This window comes from Amblyomma mixtum, chromosome 7 (assembly GCF_055824585.1).
Source record: "Amblyomma mixtum isolate Tamu chromosome 7, ASM5582458v1, whole genome shotgun sequence".
In the NCBI taxonomy this organism is placed as follows: domain Eukaryota; kingdom Metazoa; phylum Arthropoda; class Arachnida; order Ixodida; family Ixodidae; genus Amblyomma; species Amblyomma mixtum.
In genome coordinates, this window is record NC_143018.1 from 9959553 (window position 1) to 9987230 (window position 27678).

The window sequence follows — 27678 nt, forward strand, 5'->3', positions numbered from 1 at the left end:
AGGTCTAACGCTGGCACTGCCGCCTTTGGGAAGCCTGTGTGACCATCTGCGGAGAGTGTCGAATGCCCTGACCCTGCCGACCGCAGCCTGCAGTATTCTTCTGAGACTTCTTTTATAGATTTTTGTTCGTGAAGGGAGAGTGCAGCGAAGGGGTGGAGTTGTTGAAGTGGCGTGAGGTGGCTTGTGAACGTCATTATGAGCACTGAAAAGAATTCATCATTTTTGAAATGACATATGGGCATGCCTTGTCTTCACTGTTGATTCTGAAGATCCATGGAACCTGCAATGATGGAGTATAGTTACTTGAGGAATATTCAGGTGATGACGACACCCCGTTCTTGGTTCTTTCCTAGCTTATAAGAAGCTCCATTTTTCGTCAGAGTGTTCTTGTTGTGTTTAGAACGCGGTGGAAGCCGGCCGTAAATTTTCTTGAGATCAGCGTGGAGCGCACCAGGTGTAAATTGGACTGCAAGTAAAAAAATTGAAGCTTTAATGATGAACGTAACGAATATTATCCCACTGTGAAATGTGCGATGGATTCCTTAGATAAAATCGCGAATACACACACTGCCTGCCCTTTTAGTTCGGTCGTATTTCAAGGCCAAATTTTCTGCCGTGCTGCGAAAACGTAAAAATATTATTTTTAAAACTTGTTCGTTTTGTTATTAAGATAAATAAGGCGCCGTAAGGGAAGGGATAAAGGAGGTAGTGAAAGAGAGAAAGAGGTGCCGTAGTGGAGGCCTCCGGAATAATTTCGACCATCACACACACACCATCATTCATCATCACCATCATCACACCATCACACACAGCACACGGGCGCCTTTTGCGCTCCGCCTGCATCGAAACGCGGCCGCCGTGGCCGGTATCGAACCCGAGTACTCCGGCTCAGTAGCCGAGATGCAAAACTCCTTCTGTAGATCTGACGGCGTGTGCTCCCTGATATCTGAGACAGCGCAAGCTAGCGGTGCTGTGCATTTTAGTGGGAGAATGCAGTCGTGCAAATCAGCCATGGGCCAGGCGTTACAATGCTCCACTAAGAACGCCGCCGTAGCGTAGCCTGCTACTGGATATTGCGCATTTGCTAACTTCTCTTGCATCGATCAACGCGACCAGGCATACCCGTCCAAAGTTACATAGGCATAGCTCTGTGGGTGACGCTGATTTATGTCGGTCTAAAAACGAGCTTTCTGTCATTCCGCGTAAACAAAAAACTAGTTCTAGTGGTTTATAATAAACCTCTGGAAAGATTTTAGCTCGGGGTTCTTTATTTACAAGACGTGTCGGGCAACAGTAAAAATAAATTATTGTTTTTATTTTTTCGCTGAATAAGATGAAACTGCAGCATACACCAAATATAAATATAAACGCGTTGAGTACTGTTTCTCAGCCATATTACCGTGACCCTGATTTATCTGTGTCGCTGCTGGAACGCCATACATGTACTTACATGTACAGTAATGAATCATAAGCCTTAAACAGCCCCTCTGTGTACAAGCCAGAGCCAGGTCCAGGCCCGCAAATTCGAGCCCTGGCCCGGGTCGTTTTGGGTCGTTATCTCGCATGCGTATCGGAAATAAATCAATTCTGGTTCGTTATCTTGCACCGGTATCGGTAATAAATCAATTTTGGATCGTTATCATGCATCAGTATCGGAAATGCAGTTTTTGAGGGTATCAGGTATCGGTATCGAAGATACTTTTTTCAAGTATCTTGCCTAGCCTTGGCCTCCACACTTTAGAAGCCCATGCAGTATCGATTTCATGCAGTATCGAAATCGATTTCAGAGACGCAGTGGGCCTCGTCCCACACCCCTAGCTAAAATGCCAGAAAAATTCTGCCGCGCGTGTGAGGCCTCGGCTTACAGTAAAATAACTAAACTAATCATCGAGAGTAAATCCAACTGCTATCGCAGGTTACTATCAATTTTCATGATCGTCCTGTCAATTTGTTTCGTTCTAGTCGCTACATGTGGGTTTGGGCTTCTGGAGTATAACGGCCCAAAGCGACTCGGGCTGTGAGGGACGTCGTAGTGGAGTGCTCCGGATGATTTCGACCACCTGGGGATCTTTAAAGTGCACTGACATCGCACAGTACACGGGCCTCTAGAATTTCGCCTCCATCTAAATGCGGCCGCCGCGGCCGGGACCGAAACCGCGTCTTTCGGGAAAGCAGCCGAGTGCCATAACCACTGAGCCACTGCGGAGGGTAGTCGCAATACGTCAGTCGTTCCTGAGAGCGTGTATCAACTACTACCTTCAATAACTTTCGAAAAGTTAGGTACCTTGGAGGCCAGTTAGGATCAATGGTCCCCGCGTTGAATTTTTAATAATCCTACGAAAATAAAACATATGCTTACCATTTCTGCGGTCGTTTCGACGTCCTCTGGAACTGGGATACCTAGTCCTTTAAGGAGTTTCACAGCCCATGTCTGACAATTATTGGTCAGGAAGCGGTATTCTTTGTCATTGTCCATATCTCCTATAACTTTCATGATGTCTCCAAGGCTGAGTGGAAAATGTCCGATCAAGATCTGCAATTAAAGTATTACTTTAGTTACATAGCAAGAGAGATATCACTAAAACTGATTAAGAGCAAGTCACGCACGTGCAGTTGACCTATCAAGTAGCCTTGGGAGATCATAATTGAAGATTTGCATCTGATCTGACTGATTATTACACGTGCGACAGAGCAACTAGCCGCACAATACCACCCATACGAAATAGGGGCAAATGACTTTTAAGACTGAACGAATTTGATAGACACGGGGCCGACTATCACTGTTTGTTTTAATGGACATGCTTTCTTACGCAGCGCATAGCCTTAAAAATGTGGCGCTAACGCTGTCAGCAGTGTACTGCCTATGGAAACATTTCTACATAACAGTCAGACTTTACTCATCGTCCACGTTGAAGTCATCTCAAAAAGTGACTTGGCGTCACAGTTACAGAGCAAATAAAGCTTAGCTCTCAACCGTGCATCCTCGTTTCTTTCATGTTTCTGTTTTCATTTATTAGTTATTACAAATAGCTACAAGCGCCGATTGTACATTATGGCATGGGGGGGGGGGGGGTATTTAAAAACAATAACTAATAAACTAAAAATAAATCAAATCCACCAAATAAGTTACAATGCAAAAATTGCAATCAACTTTATCGTCCGTAAAATGGTGAGTTGAGCGAGTTGGTACATACTTGAAGAAAACAGCGCAGCAACAGGGACAAGAGAGAAGATGAGACGGGCGCTGACTAGCAACTGAAGGTTTATTGAAAAGGAACTCAAAAAATATACTCTATCGACAACCAGGAGCACGCATGATCTACGCCAACAACACTAATAAGATGTCAACTTCAGTCATGGTGGTAAAGGTAAAATAGTTCACAGTCTTTTATTTTTATTTACAAATGCTGCTTTCTCGGAGGAGAGACATAGCAGGAGTGCGTACATGCTATAGTAAAAACAAAGAATATGGGTAGCATAGAAATAGATAACATAGAACTATTAAAAACAGATCAACAGGTCAAATTGTTAGGCAACTGAACAACGAACTCTTCAATTGGCAATGAGCGAAGTGAGCCGTCCAGTCGATTCTAAATTTTAACAGTTTGAAGGAAAAAAGAAAATTTTAAACCAATCTATACGTGGTTTGAAAGGAACAATGTTTAATGGGTGGTTCCGTCTGGTTGCACGTGCGCATTAGGACACAAGTGGGTAGGGTGCCTGAATGCCAGCTGACGTGCGAACGATCGTGTGCAGCATAATGATGCGTTCGCGTGGGCACATATGTTGTAATGTTTGCAAAGATAAAGTGTGCACATGTGAAGGAGGTGAGAAGTTCCGATTGTACCGGCCGAAGATGAATCGTATTGCTTTTTTTTAACTGATCCTAAATGGTCAATGTCGCGCGCGTGATGAGGGGACCAAATAGTTGAGGCGTACTCCCGGATAGGTCGAAATAGTGATTTGTAAGCAGTTAATTTACATTCTTTCGTGGCATTTTTCAAGGTTCGTTTGAGAGAGTCATGTTTGCGAAGTGTTTTTCCAGAAATGTTATTAATATGAGCATTGCATTTTAGGTTATGTGAAAGAATAACACCCAGGTATCTGAACTCGCTGACATTGGTCAAGCAGTTACCGTTATTACTGTAAGAGAAATTCACCGGATTCTTTTTTGTTACCGAAGGTCATTGCAATTGTTTTAGTGAAACTAATTTTCATTCATGCGTTACTGCATTCATGCGTTAGTGCGTTACTGCATAAAGAATGAAAACTTATACATTTTCGGGACTTCTGTATGGCCTGATTTTTTTTAGTATTCTCGTCTGTTGGAGGAGTTAAATGGTCGGTTTGAATATATACTTTGGTCAATTCCATTTGTATTGCATGTTTTGCCTTTATTTTCGACTCTAAAGAAAAAATAGCACTGAACCTGTATTTGTATGTTTTACCCTCTCCTGTAAAAATCCCAAGAAGGGATTGGCAGTATTCCGAAATAAATAATGTTGTGTAAAAAACTTGAATGCATTTTCCTGCTTGTGGACAGCACCTTTCACCTTGAACGTTCACTGATTACCGAACGTCGAATTTTGTAGCCGTAGTAATTTTGTAGCCTTTTTTTTTTAGCGTGCTCTAGCTTATCTTTCTTAATGGGTTCGACGGAACGCAAGCATATTCTAACGGCCTGATATTGGTAAGGTACGAAGTTTCCTTCGAAGCACTGGATGCGTATCTGAGGTTTCTCTGAAAAATGTGCTACGTTTCACACTTACTTTTCATTTTACACTTTTACGGACGACTTGGTACGAAATCAAAAGGCGACATGTAAACAGACCGGTTACTCGAACAGTGCGAAGTCGTGTAAATATGAAGTATCTATGGCTAAAATAAGGAACGTCGGCAATTGGTGTCATGGCCTTTTTTGTAAGGTAAGAAACACATTAAGGTTTTTCACTGTGGTGGTGCCCCAGGCAAGATGGCAGTACAGAATGCGCGATTGAACTAAACCATTATAGCTATAATGGTTTAGCTATAGCTCGACAAGTGAAGCTTATGATATACCTAGGTATATCATAAGCTTCACTTGTCGAGCAAAGATTGAGCGATGTTTACAGTGTTCCCACTGCTTACTTACGTTTACGTTGAATATAATAGACAAGCTCATTCGAAGATAGACTCCCCGTGAATATTGCTCCCAGTATTTAAATCTCTTAATGTCTTAATTACTCCACCAGATATGTAAATATTTAAATAATGTGAAACGGGTGTATTTTTTGCAGAGAAAAGCATACATTTAAATTTGGTTGTGTGCATTTTTAAGTCTGCTAGTAACAGTGGGATTTGCTGTTATCTCAATTTAATTAGGTGCTCTAGCCGTAAAAAAAAGTGTAGTATCGTCATCATATGAACTACTTGACATTCAAGTACGCAGCGTTGAATATCGTTCCCAAGTAAAAGATACAACGACGTGCCTAATACACTACCTTGACGCACCGCTGTATTAACTGGACGACATCAAAAACAAAAAAAGGTTCGTTACCTAATGCACAGAGTTAAGCGGCAGCTGTTTGCGGGTCTCGCGCGCAGGCTACTGCCGAGCCGGTTGGTTGTGCTCCCATATTTCACCCGTGATAATATCTTGATAACAAGAAGCGCAGAAATCACTTCAGAGGAATTGAAATGTGAGGTCCGCGCCCTACCTGGTCGTCTGGACGAGGCAGGCCAGCTAATGGTTTTACACTCCCACGGAGATTGCCATTCTCGGCGGCCTCGGCTTCCAGTCTGTATGGCTGGCCATCTGGAAACATAACGTCTACCGACCAATGCATAAACTTGTGCGTGTTAGACAGCGAGGGACTGCTAGATTTGAAGAACGATGACCGGGTAGACTGCTGTCCTATTCGAGAAAATCCCAATACCACCTTGCACATGGGCCTAATTTCGTTGTTATCCATAGTGCACCGGCCTTGAGAAGGGCCAGTGGTGGCGCTCATGGACTCCTGTAATGTGACACAATCGCGTATTTTAAAAATTTATTTTATTTGAACAAAAATTGTCGCGTAACGCACACGCTGGGATGAAACTATGAAGTGTTGGCAAAACATAACACCAACTGCTTCTGTAGCTTTTAATGCTCCTCTTAATCGACGACGGCCATACAACAGCCCAAAACGTGCCTTCCGTTGCAGCTTGCCTGAGTACGGCATCGGAAAAAGAATGTGCAGGTAGCAATATTAGAATACCGTCTCTTCAAAAAAACAAAACAAAAGAGGTCGGTCATTCCACTCAGAATTATAGAGTATCTCCCCGATAGCGGGGCTTTTATAAGGTGGAAAATACCAAGAACAGGTGCCGCCACCACCGGCCGATATCTCAAGCGAAACTAATGCGGATCCCGGAGGCTACGCTACATCGCCATTCACTTCAAAACGGTGGCAACCCGTCCTTTTCGGTAAGGACGTCAGGAATTTGAATCAACTGGCGGGAAGGTTTTTAAATCCAATTCTTTTCTGCAATGACTGCGTGTTTTCCTGCCGGACAAGCCTCAGCGTAGTCAGAAAGAGTCAGAGAACCAATTTTTACCGAGAACTATGATTGGACACAGTGGTCCTCAGTGTTTCGGCACTCTTCGGTGTTAGCGGAAGCGGAGGTGTTTACTGATTGGACAGTAGCTTTTGCACGCTATGGTTTCCATATAACAGTATACTATGCAGAGAGGGTGTTTATACGGCTAGACCCTTGCACAGTCGCCACTTCGGGCTATTTAACACCCAACACACTACACGGTAGTTGCAGCAACAAAAGCAAGATATAGTAAAGGCTCTTCCCGTTTTAGCACTAACTGATGCACTCCGCTAAGCAACTTGATCATTTCTAGTGTTTGGCTAGCAAGAAAACTGCCGCTTGTGGGACTCTTGGCGATTTGCTTTGGTGCGGACACTGACGCCGCGCCGCGGACATGTTTGGCAACAGAGAATCGCATTTCGACGTCACCGACAGCCGCACCCACGCACATGACTGAGCTCAGGTAGTGACGCGGAGGCGTTGAAACTTGAACCGCTGATTCACGGCGTTCACTTGGAGGCACAATTTGTTTCTGCTACTGCACGGACTGTGAATCACACAATCTCGTGTTTCCTTTAAAATTTAATTTTGTGGCGGTAGAGGTAAAAAAGCGCGCGTTCACCAGAAACGAAATACTTTGCTATGCTAAGCTGGGGTTTTGTTCAAAAAACTTTTTCTGCCGCTGTCGCGAGAAACTTATTTTCAAAAAGCGCTTTTAATTTCTGCAAGTTCGGTGTCAACAATATAGGCTGGTTCCAAATGCGGGATTAAATGTCTTGCAAGCAGTCATGGAGATTCCTAACTGGGAACCGCACAAAAGGTGATGCACGAAAAGTTCAAAAGTCGCCGTTCTGAAAAAAGATGGCGGCATAGTTGGCTAGGGCTATCTTTTTTCTGGCTGCCAGTGACCAAACTGAAGAAAATGTACGCCGCCCAGACATTTCGAATTAATTGTGATCATCAGTTTGACTACGCCCACTGCAGGGCGAAGGCCTTTCCTACATCTCTCCAATTAACCCAGTCGCAGGCGTGAAGACGGGCGATGCGAATATGCAGTACGCGGCATTCCCAAGTCGTTTGAGCGAGCAGGAAGAATAAGAAATCAAGACGAATAGCTGGTTAATTAGTTCTTCTTTTAGTGCACATTTTTTACTTTGTGCCACATTTTATTTCATTTAAGGATGTGCAGAAAGCTAAGCACCTCATACTGACTCATTGCAATGCTGGCTCGCAGCCTCGCTACCACTGCAGTATACACTCTGTCGGAATAGGTGCAAAACAAACTTACCTCGGTGCCAAGTTTCCAGAGTAGAACCAGCGCAGCAAGCTTGGCAGTCTTATTTCTCGACACTGAGTTACGCATTCACAGCACGAGCGCACACTGATGTTTGGCAGCCTTGGGCGAGATGGCACGCCGCTCTGGCATTGAAATCTTCCCACTGCAAAAAGCTCGGTCCCTGCTTGGAGCATACGTTGCAAGATAGCACTCTGCCCTGCCGTTCCGATAAGAATAGCAGAGCATATCTTCCTTTGATAGGTGCCGAGCAAGTGCTATGCGACAAGGCCCAACTTTTTTTCTTTCAATAAAAAACATGGGTAATCAGTCTTGACGTAATAACATAGTGCGATTCCCTGATGATAGGTCAACAAGAGCACCGATAAGCGCTTGAAGCCTTACTTCGAAGGTTTTTTTTGAAGTCGCCTCGCGAATTCAGAGCTGTAGTACACTCTCGTGAGCAGCAGCTCTCTGGGGAACGGAAAACAATGCGCGACAACAGAATAAGTGCAGTGTAAAACGCCTCTGGTACTTGTTTGATCGAATATCTGCCATAACGTGTTAATATCTGCCATGTGTATGCGACGCTCAGGACAGCATGAGCCTGGGTTTTACACTTTTTTTAAGAACAGGCTTTCTTTTACCCTCCGGCCTGAAGCTCAGTTTTACACCTCACATTTCTGCGACGCTTGTGAAAAATGCACTCATTTCATTTTACACGCTTCCGTTTTCGACGGTATTCTCCTCCCTTGAGCGGTACTGAATGACTGTTCACAAACTAAAGACAAGACGTCGGCTCCCATGGGCTCAAGATTTCCCCCTAAGTCAAGTTTGGCTATCTTGTTGGCACCTCTCACATTTTGATGGCGACATTGATATTGTGCCGAGAAATTCAGCTGCTTTTGTCTCCGTGGGCTTTGTGCTTAAAAAAATTCATCATCATCATCAGCCTGACTACTCCCACTGCACGGCAAAGGCCTCGCCCATGTCTCTCTAATTAACCGTGTGCTTCGCCAGTTGCGGCCACCGTATCCCCAAAAACTTCTTAATCTCATGCGCCCACCTAACTTTCTGCCGTCCCCTGCTACGCTTGCCTTCTCTTGGAATCCCTTCGCATTACATGCCCTGCCCAAGCCCACTTCTTCCTATTGATTTCAACTAGAATGTCATTAACCCGCGTTTGTTTCCGCACCCACTCCGCCCGCTTGCGATCTCTTAACATTACACCTGCAGTGTCCGCCACGGTGGCTTTTGTGGTTGTGGTCTTCGGCTGCTGACCCGAAAGACGTGGACTCGATCACGAAAGCGGCGGTGGAATTTTGATGGAGGCGAAATTCTAGAGGCTCGTGTTCTGTGCGATGTCAGTGCACGTTAAAGAACCGCAGGTGGTCGAAATTTCCGGAGCCCTTCACTACGGCGTCTCTCATAGCCTGAGTTGACTGGGACGTTAAACCCCATAAACCAAACCAAACCTTAAGGTTATACCTATCTTTTTTCTTTCCATAGCTCACTGCGTTGTCCTTAAATTAAGCTCAACCCTCTTTGTTAGCCTGCACGTTTCTGCCCCATAGGTGAGTACCGGTAAGATACAGCTGTTGTAGACTTCTCTCTTGGGGGATATTGGCAAACTGTCATTCATTCAAAAATATTATATAACGAATAATGAACCTGATGAATGCAGGCGTGACTAGGCTGCTTCTATTCTATGGCTATTCGTACGCAGCTGACAAGCAGGTAGATGACGGCAATGTTTCGAGGAAAAAAAAAAAAAGACACGAAAATGGTTTGGTTTGGTTTATGGGGTTTAACGTCCCAAAGCGACTAAGGCTATGAGAGACGCCGTGGTGGAGGCTCCGGAAATTTCGACCACTTGGGGTTCTTTAACGTGCACTGACATCGCACAGTACACGGGCCTCTAGAATTACTCCTCCAAAGAAATTCAACCGTCGCGGCCGGGCTCGAACCCGCGTCTTTCGGGTCAGCAGCCGAGCACCGTAACCACTGAGCCACCGCGGCGGCTAGACACGAAAATGTTTTCCTCGAAATAAGCCCATTGTGTTCTCCTTTGTTTAAGCAGGATAAGTTATCTCCTTCCACGGAACGAAGGTCTCGTTCACTGCACCAAGAGGTCGGAGGACGCCAGTTTCCGGAGATAGGACCCGTTGATGACGTACCTCTTCATCCCTGTTTCACGTATGAAAAGGGCCTTTAGTGATAACTCTACTGTCCATCAGTGCATGCTTTCGGGTACTTATCACACTCACCAGCGAGCTTGCTTTCGGAAACATATGGGGTTGTATGCAAGTTTCCTTTTGTCTGAGCCTTGTGGGGTAGCTGGGTACATTCCAAGAATTCGAAGCGGTCGCTGTATGATCATAAGGTATCCTTCGACGAACTCTGTATCCTTCTAAATTTGATTGCGTTTCTCACTAAGCGAAATGTTGTGTGTGTGTTCTAAATGATGAAGTAGGACATTATTGGGGAGACAGGAGGGAACCGAAGAAATCAAGCGTGGGTCGCGTGGGAGTTTTGAAGCCCAGTCATGAAAAGAGGGTGTGAAAACAAAAAAAATCCTGTCCCCGCTTGACTGCGGGGCACAGTTCTACTGTCCTCAGCTGCGTCGATACAAAACAAGGTGAACTCATATCGCGGCCTGTAGCAAGCAGCAACTCGAATGTTTTTTTCTGGAAATGGAAGGCAGCCGTTACCGTTACACCTTTGAAACAAGTTTGTTATCTTCTTCGACAAAAAAGAAAGGAAGTTGAGCTTCCGGTCTGCGGCTAATCAGGCGTGGCCCCTATCGCCGGTCAGCAGTCGAATCTCCTCTTTCGCACGCGGGGTGGAGAAGTTTGTCACTCCTCCCTCTCCGAACTGACGGTGAGTGCAGTGGTGTGCAGGTTGGTCCGACTGATTGTAATATTGGCGCCAACCAGCCATCAAGAAGCCCACGATATCTTGACAGATAGAAATAAAAGACTTTATGCGGGTAGATGTAACTGGTCAGGTTCGGCTCTTATCAGCTATGCCTATACAGCTGAGATGACACTCATTCCAAGGGTGCGAAATTCAGTGAGAAACTATGCCGATTTCCTGGGAAATGCTAGAAGGAAAATATTTTTGTCATGGCTACTAATTAGTTTTTCTCACTTGTTATCATCTTAGTGCAATGTGCTCTATTCCCATTCGGAGAACGAACAAATACTCTTATCAGTCACTGCTCCAGCGAGTCGAAGCTTAGCAGTTTTCAGTTATCGCTTCTTTTAGTGCGTCATTCCCATATCTCTTCAAAGAACTTAGAAAACGAGGGCTGTAAGTTGACACTCGAGTGTGCCGCACTGTGATTGTCGTCTCGGCAGTCATTTAGTTGATGCGAGAGCGCCTTTTCTGTTGGAGATTTCAAGAGGACGCAAATAAGCATAGCTCATAATTCACTTATGTGTTGCTCTTCTACGGTCGTCTGCTTCTAGCTTGAAAGCGCGAGCGGCACGGCTGCGCTGTGTTCATTGCATGTGTGCACCAAAGTGAAGTAGCAGACGACAAGAAGCACCAAAGCTGGGTGTTGCGCCACTTTGCTTCAATGCGTAGCCATAGAGTTTCTTACTATTACCTAGAGGCAAAGCTGACAACCCGTCATAGAGTTTCTTACTATTACCTAGAGGGAAAGCTGGCAGCCCGTCTATGGGAGTTTGCATGGAGGCCCCTCGAGACCACTTCAGCCATAGAGTTTCTTACTATTACCTAGAAGGAAAGCTGGCAAGCCGTCTATGGGCGTTTGCATACAGGACCCTCGTGACCACTTCAGCCACCATGGGCGCTCAAAGCATCATGGGCCGGTGAGCTACCGACTGCAGAACTTCAGCTTTTGACCAAAAAATAATGGAAAAATAAAGCTGTTTGATAAATACGAATGTCATAACATTCAATATCCTGTCTGTAAATTGCAACAAGTGAGCAGAAAAGCCTTTAAGTGCAAAGTTTGCCCAAAATAAGAGACGACTCGCTATCCTATTGGCCAAGTATTGAACATTATAAAAACTAATATTTCGTGCTCAACAGGCGCGCTTTTAAAAGGAAATGTGTTTTCAAAAAAAGTTTAGTTGCTTAAATACCTCAAAAAGTTTTTTAATGGCATTTTAGAAAAGTGAAACCTTTTATTGGCGTTGTGTGTCGTTGCGTTTTCACTACTATGGTTTTTACACACTGCATTCGCGCGAAAGTCGTCTGCGCACACACGAACAGCATTTTCGGAATGAAATATCTTAGTAGTGCCACTCCATGCTCCCCAAAAACTACGACTGTCCCGCAACAAGTAGCTCACCGCCCCATGATGCTTTGAGCGTCCATGGTGGCTGAAGTGCAGCGCCGCCAACTTTCCCTCTAGGTAATAGTAATGGTGTCTTCGACTGGTCGCTCCCACGATCCAGTTCGGATTTTGCAAAGTGAGAGCCACTCTAGCTCCGAGCGCATAGCGAGACCGGTCAAGCCGAATGGTCTGCAAGTTTTCAGAGCGAAAGCGCAGGGAGCAGAAAAAAGACGTAGCTTCCGGAACCGCCACACCGCCGTGGCGCCGCCGCTGCTGTCAACGACAGCAACGACGGCGGAAGTGGCTCAGTCACGTGAATACATCTCGGGGCCGCTCCGACTTTTTTCTCGGAGCGCCTCAGAGCGCTCTGAGTTGGAGGCGGGCGCTCTGAAAGAACCAGCCGAATGTAGTCAGAGAGCGCTTGATTTCGACCAGCCGAACGTGCGGCTGCATCTCAGAGCGCTCTAGAGCGATCTGAAACGACCAGTCGAAGACACCATAAGAAACTCTATGACTTCAGCCACCATGGGCGCTCAAAGCATCATGGGGCGGTAAGCTACCGACTGCAGAACTTCAACTTTTGGCCAAAAAATAATGCAAAAATAAACGGTACTCGATAATCAAGAATGTCCTAACGTTCAATATCCTGTCTGTAAATTGCAACAAACGAGCAGAAAAGCATGTAAATGCAAAGTTTGTCCAAAATAAGAGGTGGGCTAGATTTCATATTGGCCAAGTAATGAACACTACAAAAAGTAATATTTCGTATTTAAAAGGCGCATTTTTAAAAGTAAATATGTTTAAAAAAATGTTGTTGCTTAGATATTTTAAGAGGTTTTTTAATGGCATTTCGGAAAAATGAAACCTTTTATTGGCGTCGTGTGTCGTCGCGCTTTCACTACTATGGGTTTTGCACACTGCGTTCGCGCGAAAGTCGTCTGCGCACACACGAACAGCGTTTTCGGAATGAAACGACTTAGTGATGACACTTCGTGTTCCCGAAAAACTACGACTGTCCCTCACCATGTAGCTCACCGTCCAATGATGCTTTGAGCGTCCATGGTGGCTGAAGTGCAGCGCCGCCAGCTTTCCCTCTAGGGAAACTCTATGTGCGTAGCAGTGTCGGATGTACTGGCCATTGGAAGAGCGCAGCCACGCCTCTCACGTGTTCAAGCTAGGAGTGGACGACCCATAGGAAAAAATTGGAGGCTTATCAAGGTTAAGCCCAGTGGATACGAACCATGTTAAGCAGCTGCCTCAGTGTGGATGGGGCTAAGTAACGGAGGCGTGGTTTTAGGTTAATCGTCGTACTTTATTCTTTGCAGCCCGACAAACACACTCTTATGGTCCGTAAATGCATGACTCTTGGTTTCCACGTCACTTATTCTGTATTGTCTTTGAGCATTTCTACACAACACCAAGTCTAAGCTGTTTCCCCACTGGTTCGTTTTGAATTCCTATTATTAACGTCCTTAGCGTTTGGAGGCATCTTGACCGCATACACGCCCGGCGCAAAGACGCTGGCGCGGTTGCGGGTACAGAGACTGACGCGACGGCGGGCGCGCGCCGCTTCATCCCTGGCGTGACGTCACATATCACGTGATGCAGCGATGGTGGCGCCGCCGCCGCGTCGCGCGCGACGGCGCGTACCATGGAGGAAGGAAAGAACATGGCGCGAACCGAAGCGTGGAGGCCTCCGCCGGGCGACGTCCGACGGCGCGATATGAGGCCCCATCTGCAGCCGTTGTGACGTCATCACGTGACGTCACATCATGTGATCTCACTTCAAGGTCAATGGTGGCCACCGCCGGGCGTCGCGCGAAGGCCCGAAACCTACGTTAATATGCTTCGCATAATATGAAAATACTGTAGTTACTCGAAAATAGCACTGACGCCTTCGAGCAGGCAGCTGGTCAAGTGCTGACGATAAGGGGCAAGTGTGAGGAGGCGCACTAGATTGCTGCGATTATCTCGTCGCTTTTCAAACGCTGCTTCCATTGGGCTTCTTCGATTAACCGCGCTCGGGCAGCCCGCTGGCGGCCCGCAAGTTCGTCTCTGACAGGAAAACGCACCATGCACTGTTAGCAAAAAAACACCCAAAAGGGTGTAAATGGCTTGTCCTCTAACGCACACCCAAAAGGAGGTTTTTTTTTACTCCCTATGTATGGTGTTTTTTATTTACACCCTTATATAAGGGAGTTATTTTGGAGTATAAAGGGAGTCATTTTGGAGTGAAAAGGGAGTAAATTTTTTACTACCCACAGAAATGAAGCCCAAAAATGGCGTCATGTTTATTTATCCTCACTCAGGCTCACTCTTACAGCAGTGGCAGCGGCGGAAACGGGCAGTAGCTCTGCGGGCCGCCGGCAACCCAACTTGGGAAACTGCGCTGCCCTAATGTGACCCCGCGTCACGCATTCTTTCCGCCGTCTGCTAGCCCAGCGGCGGCGTACGCAGCAGGAGTCGTCTGCTTGTCGTCTCCTTTTGCTGTACGAGCTCGTTTCGTTGGCCATGTTCGTAGATAAAGGGATGTAACCTTATAATCAGTAGTTCAAAACTGAAAAGGAGACGCTGGGTAGTTTTCACGGTCATGCACCACGCTATATTTGACCCAAAACCAGAGCAGAACAGATGAAAATACACCTGATGGTAGTTTGGAATGGCAGTGCTTGCTTTCATATTCGCGTCATTAAGGCTTGGATTTTAAACATGGCTGAGGAAAAATGTGGCCTCATGAGCTCAATCAAGAGCTCAGTGTTGACACTATGTTCTATCACAGTTCCATGTTCATGCAACACATTGCGAGGACCACACTGAAAAAAGCCTGTGAGAATTAGGCCTAAGCGGGGGCTGTAACGTGGTGGCGACACAAACCAAGGAAAGTTAGGTATGGTTAGAGCACTGGAGGCTTCACAGGAGCAATTCAAATATGTACCGTACTGTAGCGGAAAACGGCGACAAGCCGATATCTTGTACCGCGGCAAGCACCCGTGAAGGAGCAGAAGTCAGCAGAGATCCGGCGACGATGGTAACCAAGCGGTATTCACTCACCGCCGTTATCAGACGACTGACCAGAAGCAGACGAGACGCTAGGTGGCGGGACGGATTGCGCAAATTGGTGTTTTTTTACTCCATTTCGGCACTGGTGGAGTATTTGGCACAATTAACTCCCTTTCTAGACTGGAGTAAATTCTGGTAAATCCTCATTTTTACTCCCTTATTCCCTCATGGGAGTAAAATGGAGGACAGTCCACCTTTTTACTCCCCACTCATGGAGTAAATGTTTTCACAAATGGAGTAAAAAGGGTGGCCGCCACCCTTTTTACTCCCTTTCGGGTATATTTTTTGTTTACAGTGTGGTCACGTGGGCTTGCGGCCACCGGAACCAGCCCGGCGGCAATCACGGCGGCAAGCAAGTCGCGGACCACGGAGGGCAGATGCTCTCTCTAGCTTCGCGTTCTGCGTCTCATTGCTACGCACGCGTACGGTAGAAATAGGCTGCTTGGTATCCCAAACAACGACTTGCAGTTATTGACGGCTGCGTGCCGCAGACTGCAGAACATGCAGCTGATCAAGCTCGCACTCGTATACAACGAGCAATCGCAATCTAACGTGTTTCAGTCGACACCATGCACATAGGACGGAAAAACTGCCCGTGCGTTGTTTATCAAACGACAAGCCGTACTCTCGGATTATTGCGTGTTTGCTTACTACGCAGTAAGTATATATATGACTGGTATGACCGCCGACGATCGACCCTGGTGGACTCTGCTGTGGTCGTTGCGATTTCTACGCTCGTAACCTGCTTCCTGTAAGCTGTAAGCAGAAAAGAATCGGGATACGTTCGTTCAACTGTAGTCTGTCGACCGCCGGCTTTTGCTGCGGGCAAGGAACGCATAATCTCGGCAAAAGCGCATATCAGCTTGTTGAACGTCCACCTAGAACAAGCGGGTGCACTGTATAAATTTAGCTGCGTATCGTTTCTGTAATAATGCAGCTTTATAGCAGAGAACTGGCACTGGAATGAAAGGCGCTACAATAAAGCCCTGCGTGTCGGCGCCTCACGTTCCGCGTGTGTTTGCATGACGATCACCGCTAGAGCTCATTTCTAGCTCTCTTTTTTTTAAATGAGCCAAACGCGAGGAAGTGCATGCCTGCGGTACTTCTCAAATATTTTGAGCATATGTGGCAGAAGGCCCGAGCATGAAGCTGTATAGCAGTTGGCGACGACAGAATCAGCAATTGGTCGGCGCGACAATTCTGTGTGGCCACATATATGCCCGCAGAGATGTTTCGAGCAATGTGCTCGTGAGGGCTTTTAATAAAGGACATGTTTCAGTCAAGCGTTTTTCAAAGCATATCCACTTTTGCACTGCGCCAAACGCAATGAAGACCATACGCTCCCGTATCGCGCTCAACCAACACTTCGTAAAACAAGTTCAGCACATGCATATATGCGCGCGTCTGAACGCGTACTCGGAACTGGAATCCGGCTGCTCTGGTGAAAGGCCTCGAACACCATCGCAATATCCGCCGGGCGCACGAAATTAACAGCCGAAATATTTTGTGAATCAGAAGTATGCGATCGTAATATGAAGCGAGCAATTGTGCTTGCGAGGTGGTGAGACGATCGAAATATGATCGCGCATACGCACGCAAAACATATCAATAAACAGCGAGAACTACCGCAAAAGGTGCCATTGCAGGCGACACAGTCGATATGCACCGTGGCCTAGTCGAAACAAGCGCCTGCATCGCGCAAAACATCGCATGAAGAACCGCGGTCCTTCTAGTCCTTATAAAAATGGCCGCGCGAGCTTCCCGCTACCATACACCTCTCTATCGTCTGCTAGCTGCCCGATCGCTGCCAGCACAAAATCGTCCTGGCGAGTCTGGCCGCCGGCTGGCAGCCCGAAACCGCCCAGCCAGAGAAAAACGAACGCGTTCCGGGCAGCCACCGGAAGTGGGCGGAGCCACCCGAGAAAATCGAGCGCGCTCGGGCAACCCGCGGGCTGCCAGAGGCGGATAATCGAAGAAGCCCATTGTCGCATTTCCAGCGACATACCCGTCCAGTAAACGTCTCGTCTGCGCTAGGTTCGCGTATATTTCCCGAGAAACAACGAAAAGGTAAGCGTTTTTAAGGCGAAAGCCTTACTTTCCCCATAGAGCGAAAACCTGTCTCTGTCCGTGTGCTTGTGTGTGTAATAACACTCGATGGTGCCCATAATGATGGCTTCTTCATGCAACTTCAGTGCGCCGCGGTGGCTCTGCGGTTATGGCGCTCGGCTGCTGACTCGAAGGACGCGTGTTCTACCCCTGCCGCGGCGGCCGCATTTCGATGGGGGCGTAGTTCTAGAGGCCCGTGTGCTGTGCGATGCCAGTGCACGTTGAAGAACCCCAGGTGGCCGAAATTTCCGGAGCCCTTCACTGCTGTGTCCCTCATAGTCTGATTCGCTTTGGGGCGTTAAACCCCCATAAACCAAACGTCTTCATGTAGCCTGGGAGGGGGCGGTTGAATCAATGATTGGTCGCGCGAGGTTACTCACTAAGAGCAACCTGGTTTAGTTTGGTTTATTGGGGTTTATCGTCCCAAAGCAACTCAGGCTACGAGGGGCGCCGCAGTGGAGGGCTCCGGAAATGTCGACCACCTGGGGCTTGGATCGCACAAATTCCACCGATGGCAGCCTCTGGCATCCCAGGGCAGCCAGGAGCGGTATGCGGATCCCAGGAATCTATTAATGTTTAATAAAGAAAGACCAATTCTGTATATATGGGCACTAACCCGTTAGCTAAACCGTTAGCTAACCCGTTAGCAAGGCGTCAACTGCCTTGACGAAGTTAGGCGCATATCAGAAGGGGTGTGGCGGCGGCTACGTAGTCATGCAGAGGTAGAATTGGTAGCTACGTGGCGTCGGGTTACATAATGATCACCGCAGCGCGCGGCGACTGCGTTCAAAAAGTGAGCGGGCGGGATTACACCTTCTCACACGTAAGCAGTTTTAAGTGCCTCTGCCGAATTTTCTTCTCTATGTCATGTACAGTCTCTGCCAAAAGTGACCGGGCAACGCTGGTATGCTTCCTAGCCACGTAGCCAAGTACTTATGGCATCCCTTAAGCTCTTAATATGTACAAAGTAAGGTGAAACCTTTTCCTCACGTTCTGACCCCTTTCGGTCTTTAGGGATGGCGTAAAGGATCCGTCCTATGGCTTAGAAGCAAAAACCTGCTGCTCGGTTACTTTTGGCAAAGGGGGTAGTACATGAACAAAATACGTGCGCCTTATTTCTGAAAAGGGACTGAAAGCACAATAAACGTACTCCTGAGAAGTGGCAGTGCATTTAAGCCAATGTTGCCTCTTTCACGTAGTCATAGCATTGCAGTCTCCCGTTCATTGAACAACTGCACTGCATTGAAAACTATCGCCAAAGGGAACACTATATACCTCTAAACATAGTTTTGTGCTTTCAAAAAGAATTGCGCTGGAGCTTAAATGGTTAGGTGCTTCAAGCTAGATTAGATTAATTTTTTATATGACGTACACATTCACGTTTATAGTTTTTTTTCGCATGCGTCAGTGCCACTGGTAATGTCAGCCGTCAGTACGGGAGTCTTGATGTCTCTGCTCTCTGTGGTATTACTAGAATAGAGGCCTTGGTTCGGCTCTCTTCGACTATGTTGACTCGGTGAACGGCGTGGAAGGAGTGGAACGCTTGCATCTGCATAAATGTAACATGCGATCTAGCATTACATATCACCGTATTCTTCCCACTAGTGCTATTTAGGGTTATCTTAGTAGGTGTACACCCTTCCAATCTTTTAACGGTATCACGCGAACATCGGCCGTTCGCTTGATCAGCGCCCTATGACGGAACGAATCGGCAAACTCGCCAAGAGTTGCTGCATGCGCACAAATACCAGCTCACTGTGGCCGTTGTCTGCTAGGCTGTTCCAAGAGCAGCATGTACCCCCACCCTTTCCTTCGGTCGTAATACTGCTGGCATACGTGCTGCCCAGCTGCAAACAGCTTTACTCAGCGTTTCTCGAACGAACCTTGCGATCAATCTTTCGTTGCTCTTGCTTTGTTTGCAGACGTATGCGCATATGGCTGTGGCCCACGATTTTGAAAAGCGGGAGATAAAAAATGACAGGTAGTGCGGTAAGCGAAGGAAAGGGTCGGGGGCAGCGCGCAGCTCCAGGAATAGCCCGGCAGACGACGGCCGCCGCGGCCTGGTGTTCGTGCGCATGCGGCAATTCTCGGCGAGTTTGCCGATTTGTTCCGTCATAGGGCGCTGATCAAGCGAATGGTCGATGCTTGCGTGATACCGTTAAAAATTGAAAGGGTGTAATTCAGAATATTGTTACAAATGAATATTAGCGTGCTACAACTTTCATGATTGTTGCGCGGATTCGGAAAGTGTTTGATAAGTAGGCGTGTTCATTTTACTCAGTGCCGTTTGGGTAGAGCCCCAAGCGCGAAGACGATGGCTGCTTGAAGAGAGCTGGCTCGCTTTTTCTGTTAAGTCATCCTGACGTCGCCTACCATTTTATTTATTCGTACACTGTGCCGAGGACCAGAATACGCACAGGCAAACAAGTAACCTCAGCGCGAGCCAAAAAGACACCGAAGCAATATAGCATAGTGGGCGAGTTGGTATTGCATTTTTAAAGAACGAAACAGCGCAACTAAAACGAAGGACCAAGAAAAAGAGACACGAACACGCGCAGGCTTACAACTGACTGTTTTAATCGGAAAACCACATATAAATAATCTCTAATCGCTGCGTCACAGCCTCACGTCGTCATCGCAAACAACTAACATAAAAAGAACGGAAAACCATTGGCGAAAAGTAAGCACCTACAGGCTCCCACGCTTTTCCAACAGATATATCTCGCGCTTAGGTAAGGCTATCGAAGTGCTGCTCACACATGAGTCAACTTCTGTGCTGATATGATACGCCTCTACCACTTCCCATAAAGAGCAACTAGTACGGGAAGTAGTGGAGGCGTATCATATCTGCACAGAAGTTGACTCATGTGTGAGCAGCACTTCGATTGCCCTGTCTAAGCGCGAGATATATCTGTTGGAAAAGCGTGGGAGCCTGTAGGTGCTTACTTTTCGCCAATGGTTTTCCGTTTTTTTATGTTAGTAGTTTGCGATGACGACGTGAGGCTGTGACGCAGCGATTAGAGATTATTTATATGTGGTTTTCCGATTAAAACAGTCAGTTGTAAGTCAGCGCGTGTTCGTGTCTCTTTTTCTTGGTCCTTCGTTTTAGTTGCGCTGTTTCGTTCTTTACCGAAGCAATATGCGAATTTTCAGATGGGGATAACTTGAGACCATTAGCTTTCTCCTTCCAGAAATTGGATGTTTTTGCTGCCTGCGCAATGTGCGTTGTTTAGGCTTGATCCCGGCTGAAACTGCGCTTTCTGCTCCAAAAGTAATCCTCATGAAAAACGTATTATCACGAAATTTGTGGTTTAATATCGTCCGATTCGCGTTACTACGCTCTAAAACACTATTGCTTTCAAGGCTGTGTGATTTTTGAATACTGCGCTAATTACTACAGAGCTGACGCCACTAATCGACGGTGATCCCAATCGGCGACATGCGTATGCCATGTGCATATATGCCGTCCATTTGGGCGGGACCACTTAGTGGGTATTTTCAGGACACGTTCCCGGAATCCGCTTTTTCGTTCCTCTGATGACGGTCAACGCGATGTGTTGAGCCTTGATTCTGGTGCACGAACAGCCGGTCGTTTATCAGTGCAGCGCCGTACGGAAGGATGGCTGGTGAGACTGCATCACGCGAATCCTGCGCGTCTGTTAACGACGATACCGAATAGGACTGTTTGTGAATCCTGCACGGCTCTTGACGTCGGTACTCGATGGATCTGTCGTGTATACCCGCCTTGAGGGATGGCGGTTAATAAGAAGTCGAGAAGGAGAATGGAACAGGTGCCTCGACAGTTTTTCTAGAAGATGCGCCCAGTCGTGGAAATGCGACCGATAATTTTTTCCAAGCAGGCAAGAGCCCCTTCCACATTTTCCTGCTCAAAACTGCCTAAACCTACCACAAGATCTCAAGTTAAATTTTCACTGTAACTTTTTTTTTTTTCAAACAATAATTTTGGGGCTTATATAAGTAAAGTTCGGTTTGCTCAAAATGTCTATAAAATGCTTTTGATAGTTTGGCGCGCATACTTGGTCTGTTACGGAAATGTCTGCATTGAATGTATTGAATGTTGTGAAACTCTCTCTCGTTGAAGCTTCATGCAATAATGTGACACGCTAGACAGCTTTTGTGAAGAAAAGGCTGCAGTGTCACCTTTGAGAGGTCTCCTAAAAAGTCAGGCTCTTGGGAAGCACTAGTTTATTCCATATGTGTGCGAAATTGTGAACCTCGGTGCACTTACCATCCACATTTTCAGGCACCCTCAGACTTGGTGGTTTTTAGTAAATATTTCACTCTCCGCTCTTTCTGCTCTGCTATTGCGCTTTATGTTGCTGGCACGTCACCACCTTGACCGAAGACATCTCGGTCTCTTAGCCGTTTGGAATCAGGCTCAGAAAGGTACAAATGCTGAAATGAACATAGTAGACACGCTGAGCAACGATATGCGCTCCTGTAATGTAGTGCTAACTTAAAGTGATGAAACCTTCGGAGGTAATTAATGGAGTAAGCGTGCAGCACAGCACAATTCACACTCAAAAGCCCTTTTACTGTTACTCTATTGTCCTCTACGTGTGCAGGCATACCCAAGGCCGGAAAACAGAGGAGACAAACTTGGGGAAAGTCATCGAAGAAAGACATCTCGCTTTTGACTCAGCTCACCGAGGAGATCGCCGCAAAATGACGCAGGAGACTAAAGGGATCTCCTCCTCAGTTTACCTGCACCTGTCGAACGTGGGCGATGCGATGAAGGAATGCCAGAAGGGAAACCTGGGCTCTTCTTCATCACTGAGTCTCCACAGAGGAGAGACCGGCGTTCACTGGGCAGCTGTCTTCCATTTCGGCGACGGCTCCGGACTGAGGTGCGAGGCATTCCCCAACGACGGACTCATCCGGGGCTGCTTGTCCCGCGTCTCCGCTCTGCGGCTCCAGCGGTGGCAAAGTGACGGCTCACTTGTGGGTATCATTACGGTGTCTAAACGCGCTGAGAAACAGATTTCGCTTTTTGGTCACAAGTGCGGCGGCCTACTCGGCAGTTGCACGTGCACTCCCTCTGCGTAGTATAAAAGCCCGTGAACCCGTATCATGATATATATAACGCTTTTGCTCCCGTCGAAAACGTTCCCCATTGGTTTTCTGCGGCAGTCTTAACTACTCGGTACGAGCGATGGAAAAATTTCAAAAAGATTTTGCTATTGGTCAAATATTTTAGGGGAATCCCCCAAAGTGGAGTAAATCTGTAATAAGGGAGTAATTACTCATTGGCATCCACCCGAGCGCAGCCATACGGCTAAAAGGAAAGCTACACAGCTTTCTCAGAAACTTCGTAGTTAAAGAAAAATTCGTCCTGGTCCGGGGTTCGAACCCGGGACCACCTCTTCACCGGAGCAGTCGCTCTACCAACTGAGCTAACCGGGACGGCAAACATGGTAGGGCGAGAGCGAATTGATCAATAACTCGAAGTGGGAACAGTGTTGGTCAAATGTTTTAGGGGAATCCCCCAAGGTGGAGTAAATTTGTAATAAGGGAGTAATACTCCACTTTGGGGGATTCCCACTTCCCACTTCGAGTTATTGGTCAATTCGCTCTCGCCCTACCATATGTTTGCCGTCCCGGTTAGCTCAGGCAATAAAGACAAAAAAAAAGTCCCGGTTAGCTCAGTTGGTAGAGCGACTGCTCCGGTGAAGCCGTGGTCCCGGGTTCGAGCCCCGGACCAGGACGAATTTTTCTTTAACTACGAAGTTGCTGAGAAAGCTGTGTAGCTTTCCTTTTAGCCGTATGGCTACGCTTGGGTGGATGCCAATGAGTAATTACTCCCGTATTAAATATTTTGCTATGAATAGGAAGGAAGACTGGATCATTACCTTCAGTATTTCCATAAGAGTACCTTACAATATTTCAATTTTCAAAATATTTGTCCGAGAATGCAGGACCTGAGAAGCTGAATTTGTGAATTCTGACGTTTTTATTTGCTTCTGAGAAGTGCCACAGGGAGTGAAAAAACAGTTTCTGGAATATTTTACCGTTCTTGCAGGTCCGTATTCAAGAACTGTGCCCAAGTTTTGGGGACATTATCGACGCTTTCGAAAAAATATACGATGGCGACGAGCAGAGCGAACGACACACTAGCTGCAAGACGTGGTTGTTTGCACTGCTCATGGAATTGGGTATCCAGGTTTCTCAGAGTGTGGAGGATTTGACCAAGCAGGTAAGACTGAGCGTCCACTCTTCTGTACACATATTCATGAGCCGGTAGTGGACAGCCTTCTTCTATTCCTGTGGTGAGAAGGTTGAAAGTGGTCGCCTTAAAGGATATGATCATGGAAAACCTGTCAGAATATACGCTTCTGGTCCGACGCTGTTTTATCCAACTTCATGAAAGAAAATCACACACTGTAAGCTGGGATGATAGTTGAAAGTAAAGAATGCGTGAAGCCCATGTAACAGTGCGAGAACATGAATTTGGCAAGGTTTGCCTTTGAATGAAACGTTCACGAATGAAGAGATGCAAATAATATTCGCTGGCAGTACAAGTACCCTCATTTCAGTAACTTATTTAAAAGGTTTATTTGAAAGAAGGTACCGACGTTTGCAAAACGATTCCAAAAACTTCAAATATATTTATGCAGATTACGGTTTTTCATTATTTGAAGCATTTGCATGCACTTTTCACGCGGCACTGGCTGTACGCTTTTGTTTTCTTACATCATTCGTGTAGCCTTGACTGCTGAACGCAGAACACCTCTGAAAAACTTTCTTTTTTGTTTCTATTGGAGAACTAAATACAAGTTCATTTAATGTTCTTCATTTAATGTTATTGGAACAGAAAGTGATGAATGTCCTTTTTTTTTCTCCGCAGTACTCGGACCCCCCAGACCGTAACGACAACACGGCTTTACGTTCTACCATCGAAGAACTCTGCAGTATCTGCCAAGGAATTAACGCTGAAAAACAGTTGGCCAATAATTACGCTGGCGACAGTGCTAAACCAAGGACCGAAAAGCACCAGGAAAAGAAATCACGTGATGGCCATCCTAAAAATGAGGAGAAATCATCGTGGCTGGAACAACTTCTTAAGTTGTAAGCAGAGTATTTATAACTTGTCCTTTTCAGGCTGAGTGCCGTCATCGTTAGTTGACTACAATGTCATCGGCTTTGCGCCAGTTCTAAAAAAATCCACTACTCCGCCTTCCCCCAGCGAGTGGTCTGCGTGGAAGCCACTCCTTGATTTCACGCAACAGCACTGAGGTTCCCGTTCAGCGGAAAATCTGGCATTGGTGTTTTGGGAGCGAAGAATTCGGATTGGTCGAAGTGGGTGTGACATTTGAAATAGAAATTGAAATTGATCTTTTTTCCGTCGAGGCGGAAAGGGACTCGAACAAAAGTGAATACATCACTTGACGTGGTTCGAGCCCCCATTTACAAGGCATACAGCAGCTGCACATTTACATGTATAGAAGCATAGCCACGAGAACATACACACACAGCAAGTGAGTCAAGACCTTCTTGTCTGAAAAGAAAAAATCGCATTTTACACAACAATGAGATATCCCCATCACATCAAGACCAGCATAATACACCTGAGAAAAGAAAAACATCATTATACAATTATAGCGAGCATAACCATCACTCTTCTTGTGTAAACAATTCTTCAGAGTTTGGGTGCTAACACTTTGGATATTAATATCGTGTTTATGGAGATAATTTAACAAGGTTGGAAGTGAATATTCGAGCATTTGACGGCTGATGGTTGTGCATATGAATGGAATTTTCCAAATTTCAGGTGACCGCGATGTAGATCTACCTTCTCTTAAACTTAGATTTGATATGGTTTGAATGAGGACCTCATTGTTTTGGACATCCTGTTTATATCTTTTGGCTAAAATATAAGAGTAGAGCCGATGCACAGAAAGTACTTTGAATTGCGTAAACAGGCTTCTAGTGTGTGCATAAGGATCTACCCCTGAGATAAGGCGAACTGCTTTTTTTTTTGGTAGCATGTGAATCTGTTGTAAATTTGTAAATGTTGTGCTTCCCCATACCAGAAAACAATAGTTTACATGTGACTGAAATAATGCATTGAACAAAAGTAACAAAAGTAAAGAGCGGCGGATTTGAACAGTGAATAAAACATTAGAAAACTGGTAATTAGAAGGTTGCAACATTACTCAAACGTCATCAGGCATATAAGTGTACAAAGTAAATGAATTGCGCTGAAAGAAAGTTGGGCGATTTGTAGAACGCCTGAATTTTTGGCTCACGAGTCAGATACGCTAACGCCGGACCGCACAGGCTCGTTCGCATGGTTTGGCTAAAGTGTATGTCGTGTGGTCTCTCACATATGGTTGCAGTTGTGAAAAAGGAAACAGTGTCCGTGTTTACGTGGGAAGAAGAATCACTGACGCGACCAATTAACGCTGCCGCCATACACTTAAAGGCAGAGCCTAAATGTCGTCTAAATTTCAATGCATCATTTTTTAAAATATTGTCGCGAAGATTTGCAATATTTGTTTATGATCGAAGCCACTAGCACGCGGTTTGTTACTATATTTGTGACGTGAGAGGCAATCAAATTTTTCAGCAAATTATCGGCACAGTTTCCGTCTGTGTATCGCCCGTGGTGTGTCCTTCTCCTTCTGCCGTCCCGTTTCTTGTGCTAGCTGTTTTCAAAGACTGGGCAGTTTCGAGAAAGCTTACACTGTTAGCGTACAGACTGTATTGTTGTAATTTGCAAGCTTACACTGTTAGTATACAGACTGTATTCCTGTAATTTGCAAGAGATGGTAGGTGATCACATGGGACGGTAAATGAAAACGCGAATTTTCGCTACCTGATCTGAAGATTGTAAAAAATTTCGTTACCTCGACGCCATGACTGTCGAAAGTGGCTTAGCCGTCTTACGGCATTAGAAAGTGGATTAAGTAGGTTAAGCTATGGTTAAGTCCGAACCAGGGCTGGTTATGTTTCCTGGCAGTCAATTAATTTCAGAATTCCTCAACAATCGAAGCGAATTGAGTTCATGAATGGTAGACATATTACAGGGCTGGTTGCAGAGCTGTTGTGAGACAAACAACAAAGTTACCAGAGAATATAGTATTTAAGATCTCGGGCATTCGACATCGAGTATGACTAGTCTGTCAGAGTCAAGTGAGCAAATTTGCTTAGCCCTCCTTAGGTTAAATATGCGCCTAGAATTTCTTGGGGTTTTAGTGAGTATAAAGGGTGAAATATTGTTAGGTAGGTTGGTTTGGAATTTTTTTAGTACTATTACACATGAGTTATAAGTAGCTGTGTAAGCTTTCGATCGGTCAAGTAAAGGGATACATGTGGTTCAGTGGAACAAGTTTTTTCCTCTCGGACAGTCCCATTAGGTACGCATTATGCGAAGATGCGTTTAAGTCGGATGAATGGAAATGAACATGCGCAAGTTAGTTTCCACTAAGTGACTTTCGAAACTATCCAAAAAAAAAAAACGTCAATAAAGACAACTTTTTCTGGGTGGTCCCTAGATGAGCTTTGTTATACTGATGGGTCACCTCCCTTATCCTGCAGCAAAGAACGTCGCAGGACATGAACAACAAATCTCAGCGTCGCCAACCTAGCGAGGCACATGCAGGAAAGCACGAAGTCCGAATTGTCACGAATTGTCCCGAGTGAATTCATGCTGTAATTTCTCATGTATTCACGCATGCGTTTCGTGTTTTTTCCCGCAGTTTGCCATCGACCAAGACCGGCGTTTTTTTTGGCATGGAAATGCACGAAGGTTGTGTCTATTAATTGAACGCCGCAGAGGTATGCGTCGACGCCATCGCATATGAAAGCGACCCTCGAGCACAGCAGCTCTGTCGAACTCACAGCCTGCGTAATAAACAACTTTCGACCTTTTTCTCTTCGCTGGGGAGGACAGGGGCGGCGGTAGTCGTATCGCACTGCGGACGAAAACGCCTCCTGTCAAGTGCACCTGACCATTTGACAGTGTGCTGTACGTTCTCCCGTAGTGGGCCCGCCCTTACAATTTTTTTAGACAGTCTGTAGATTGTCCATAGACTTCGGTCTATAAAATCTATAGACTGTCTATAGACAAATTCTAGAGAACAGTGTATAGGAAATACAAATGCTATGGACAGTCTGTAAACAAGCTATAGATTTATGGCCATACACTTTAAGCAGATTGTCTAAGACGGTCTATAGACTATGAATAGACAAAAAGAAATATCTATAGGAAGGTAATAAAGTCTATAAGATGTCTATAGACTGTCTATAGACTGTCTAGAGACTGTCTAGAGACCATTTTTGTAAGATGTCGACCGACATGGTGCTTATGAGGCTAACCTATGTTACAGTGTACTTTTCGCAACTTTCAGTT

At 46.0% G+C, this 27678-nt stretch overlaps 1 protein-coding gene across 1 annotated transcript; it reads left to right on the forward strand.

Annotated features, from left to right (window-relative positions):
* The first annotated feature begins 17217 nt into the window (after window positions 1–17217).
* On the forward strand, window positions 17218–27185 carry LOC149334968 (uncharacterized). The gene is made up of 5 exons (XM_089551648.1): window positions 17218–17267; window positions 21893–22268; window positions 23347–23520; window positions 24172–24392; window positions 27026–27185. Exons 2-5 carry the CDS (start codon window positions 21993–21995, stop codon window positions 27087–27089), a joined length of 735 nt encoding a protein of 244 aa, XP_089407774.1. The 5' UTR covers window positions 17218–17267; window positions 21893–21992; the 3' UTR covers window positions 27090–27185.
* The last annotated feature ends 493 nt before the right edge of the window (window positions 27186–27678 follow it).

Excerpts from the sequence above, each read along its gene's own strand:
- LOC149334968 (XM_089551648.1), top strand. The coding sequence starts at position 21,993 with ATGACGCAGGAGACTAAAGGGATCTCCTCCTCAGTTTACCTGCACCTG. Across the intron at positions 22,269-23,346 it reads GGCAAAGTGACGGCTCACTT|GTCCGTATTCAAGAACTGTG; the intron begins GTGGGTATCATT and ends CCGTTCTTGCAG. Across the intron at positions 23,521-24,171 it reads TGGAGGATTTGACCAAGCAG|TACTCGGACCCCCCAGACCG; the intron begins GTAAGACTGAGC and ends TTTTCTCCGCAG.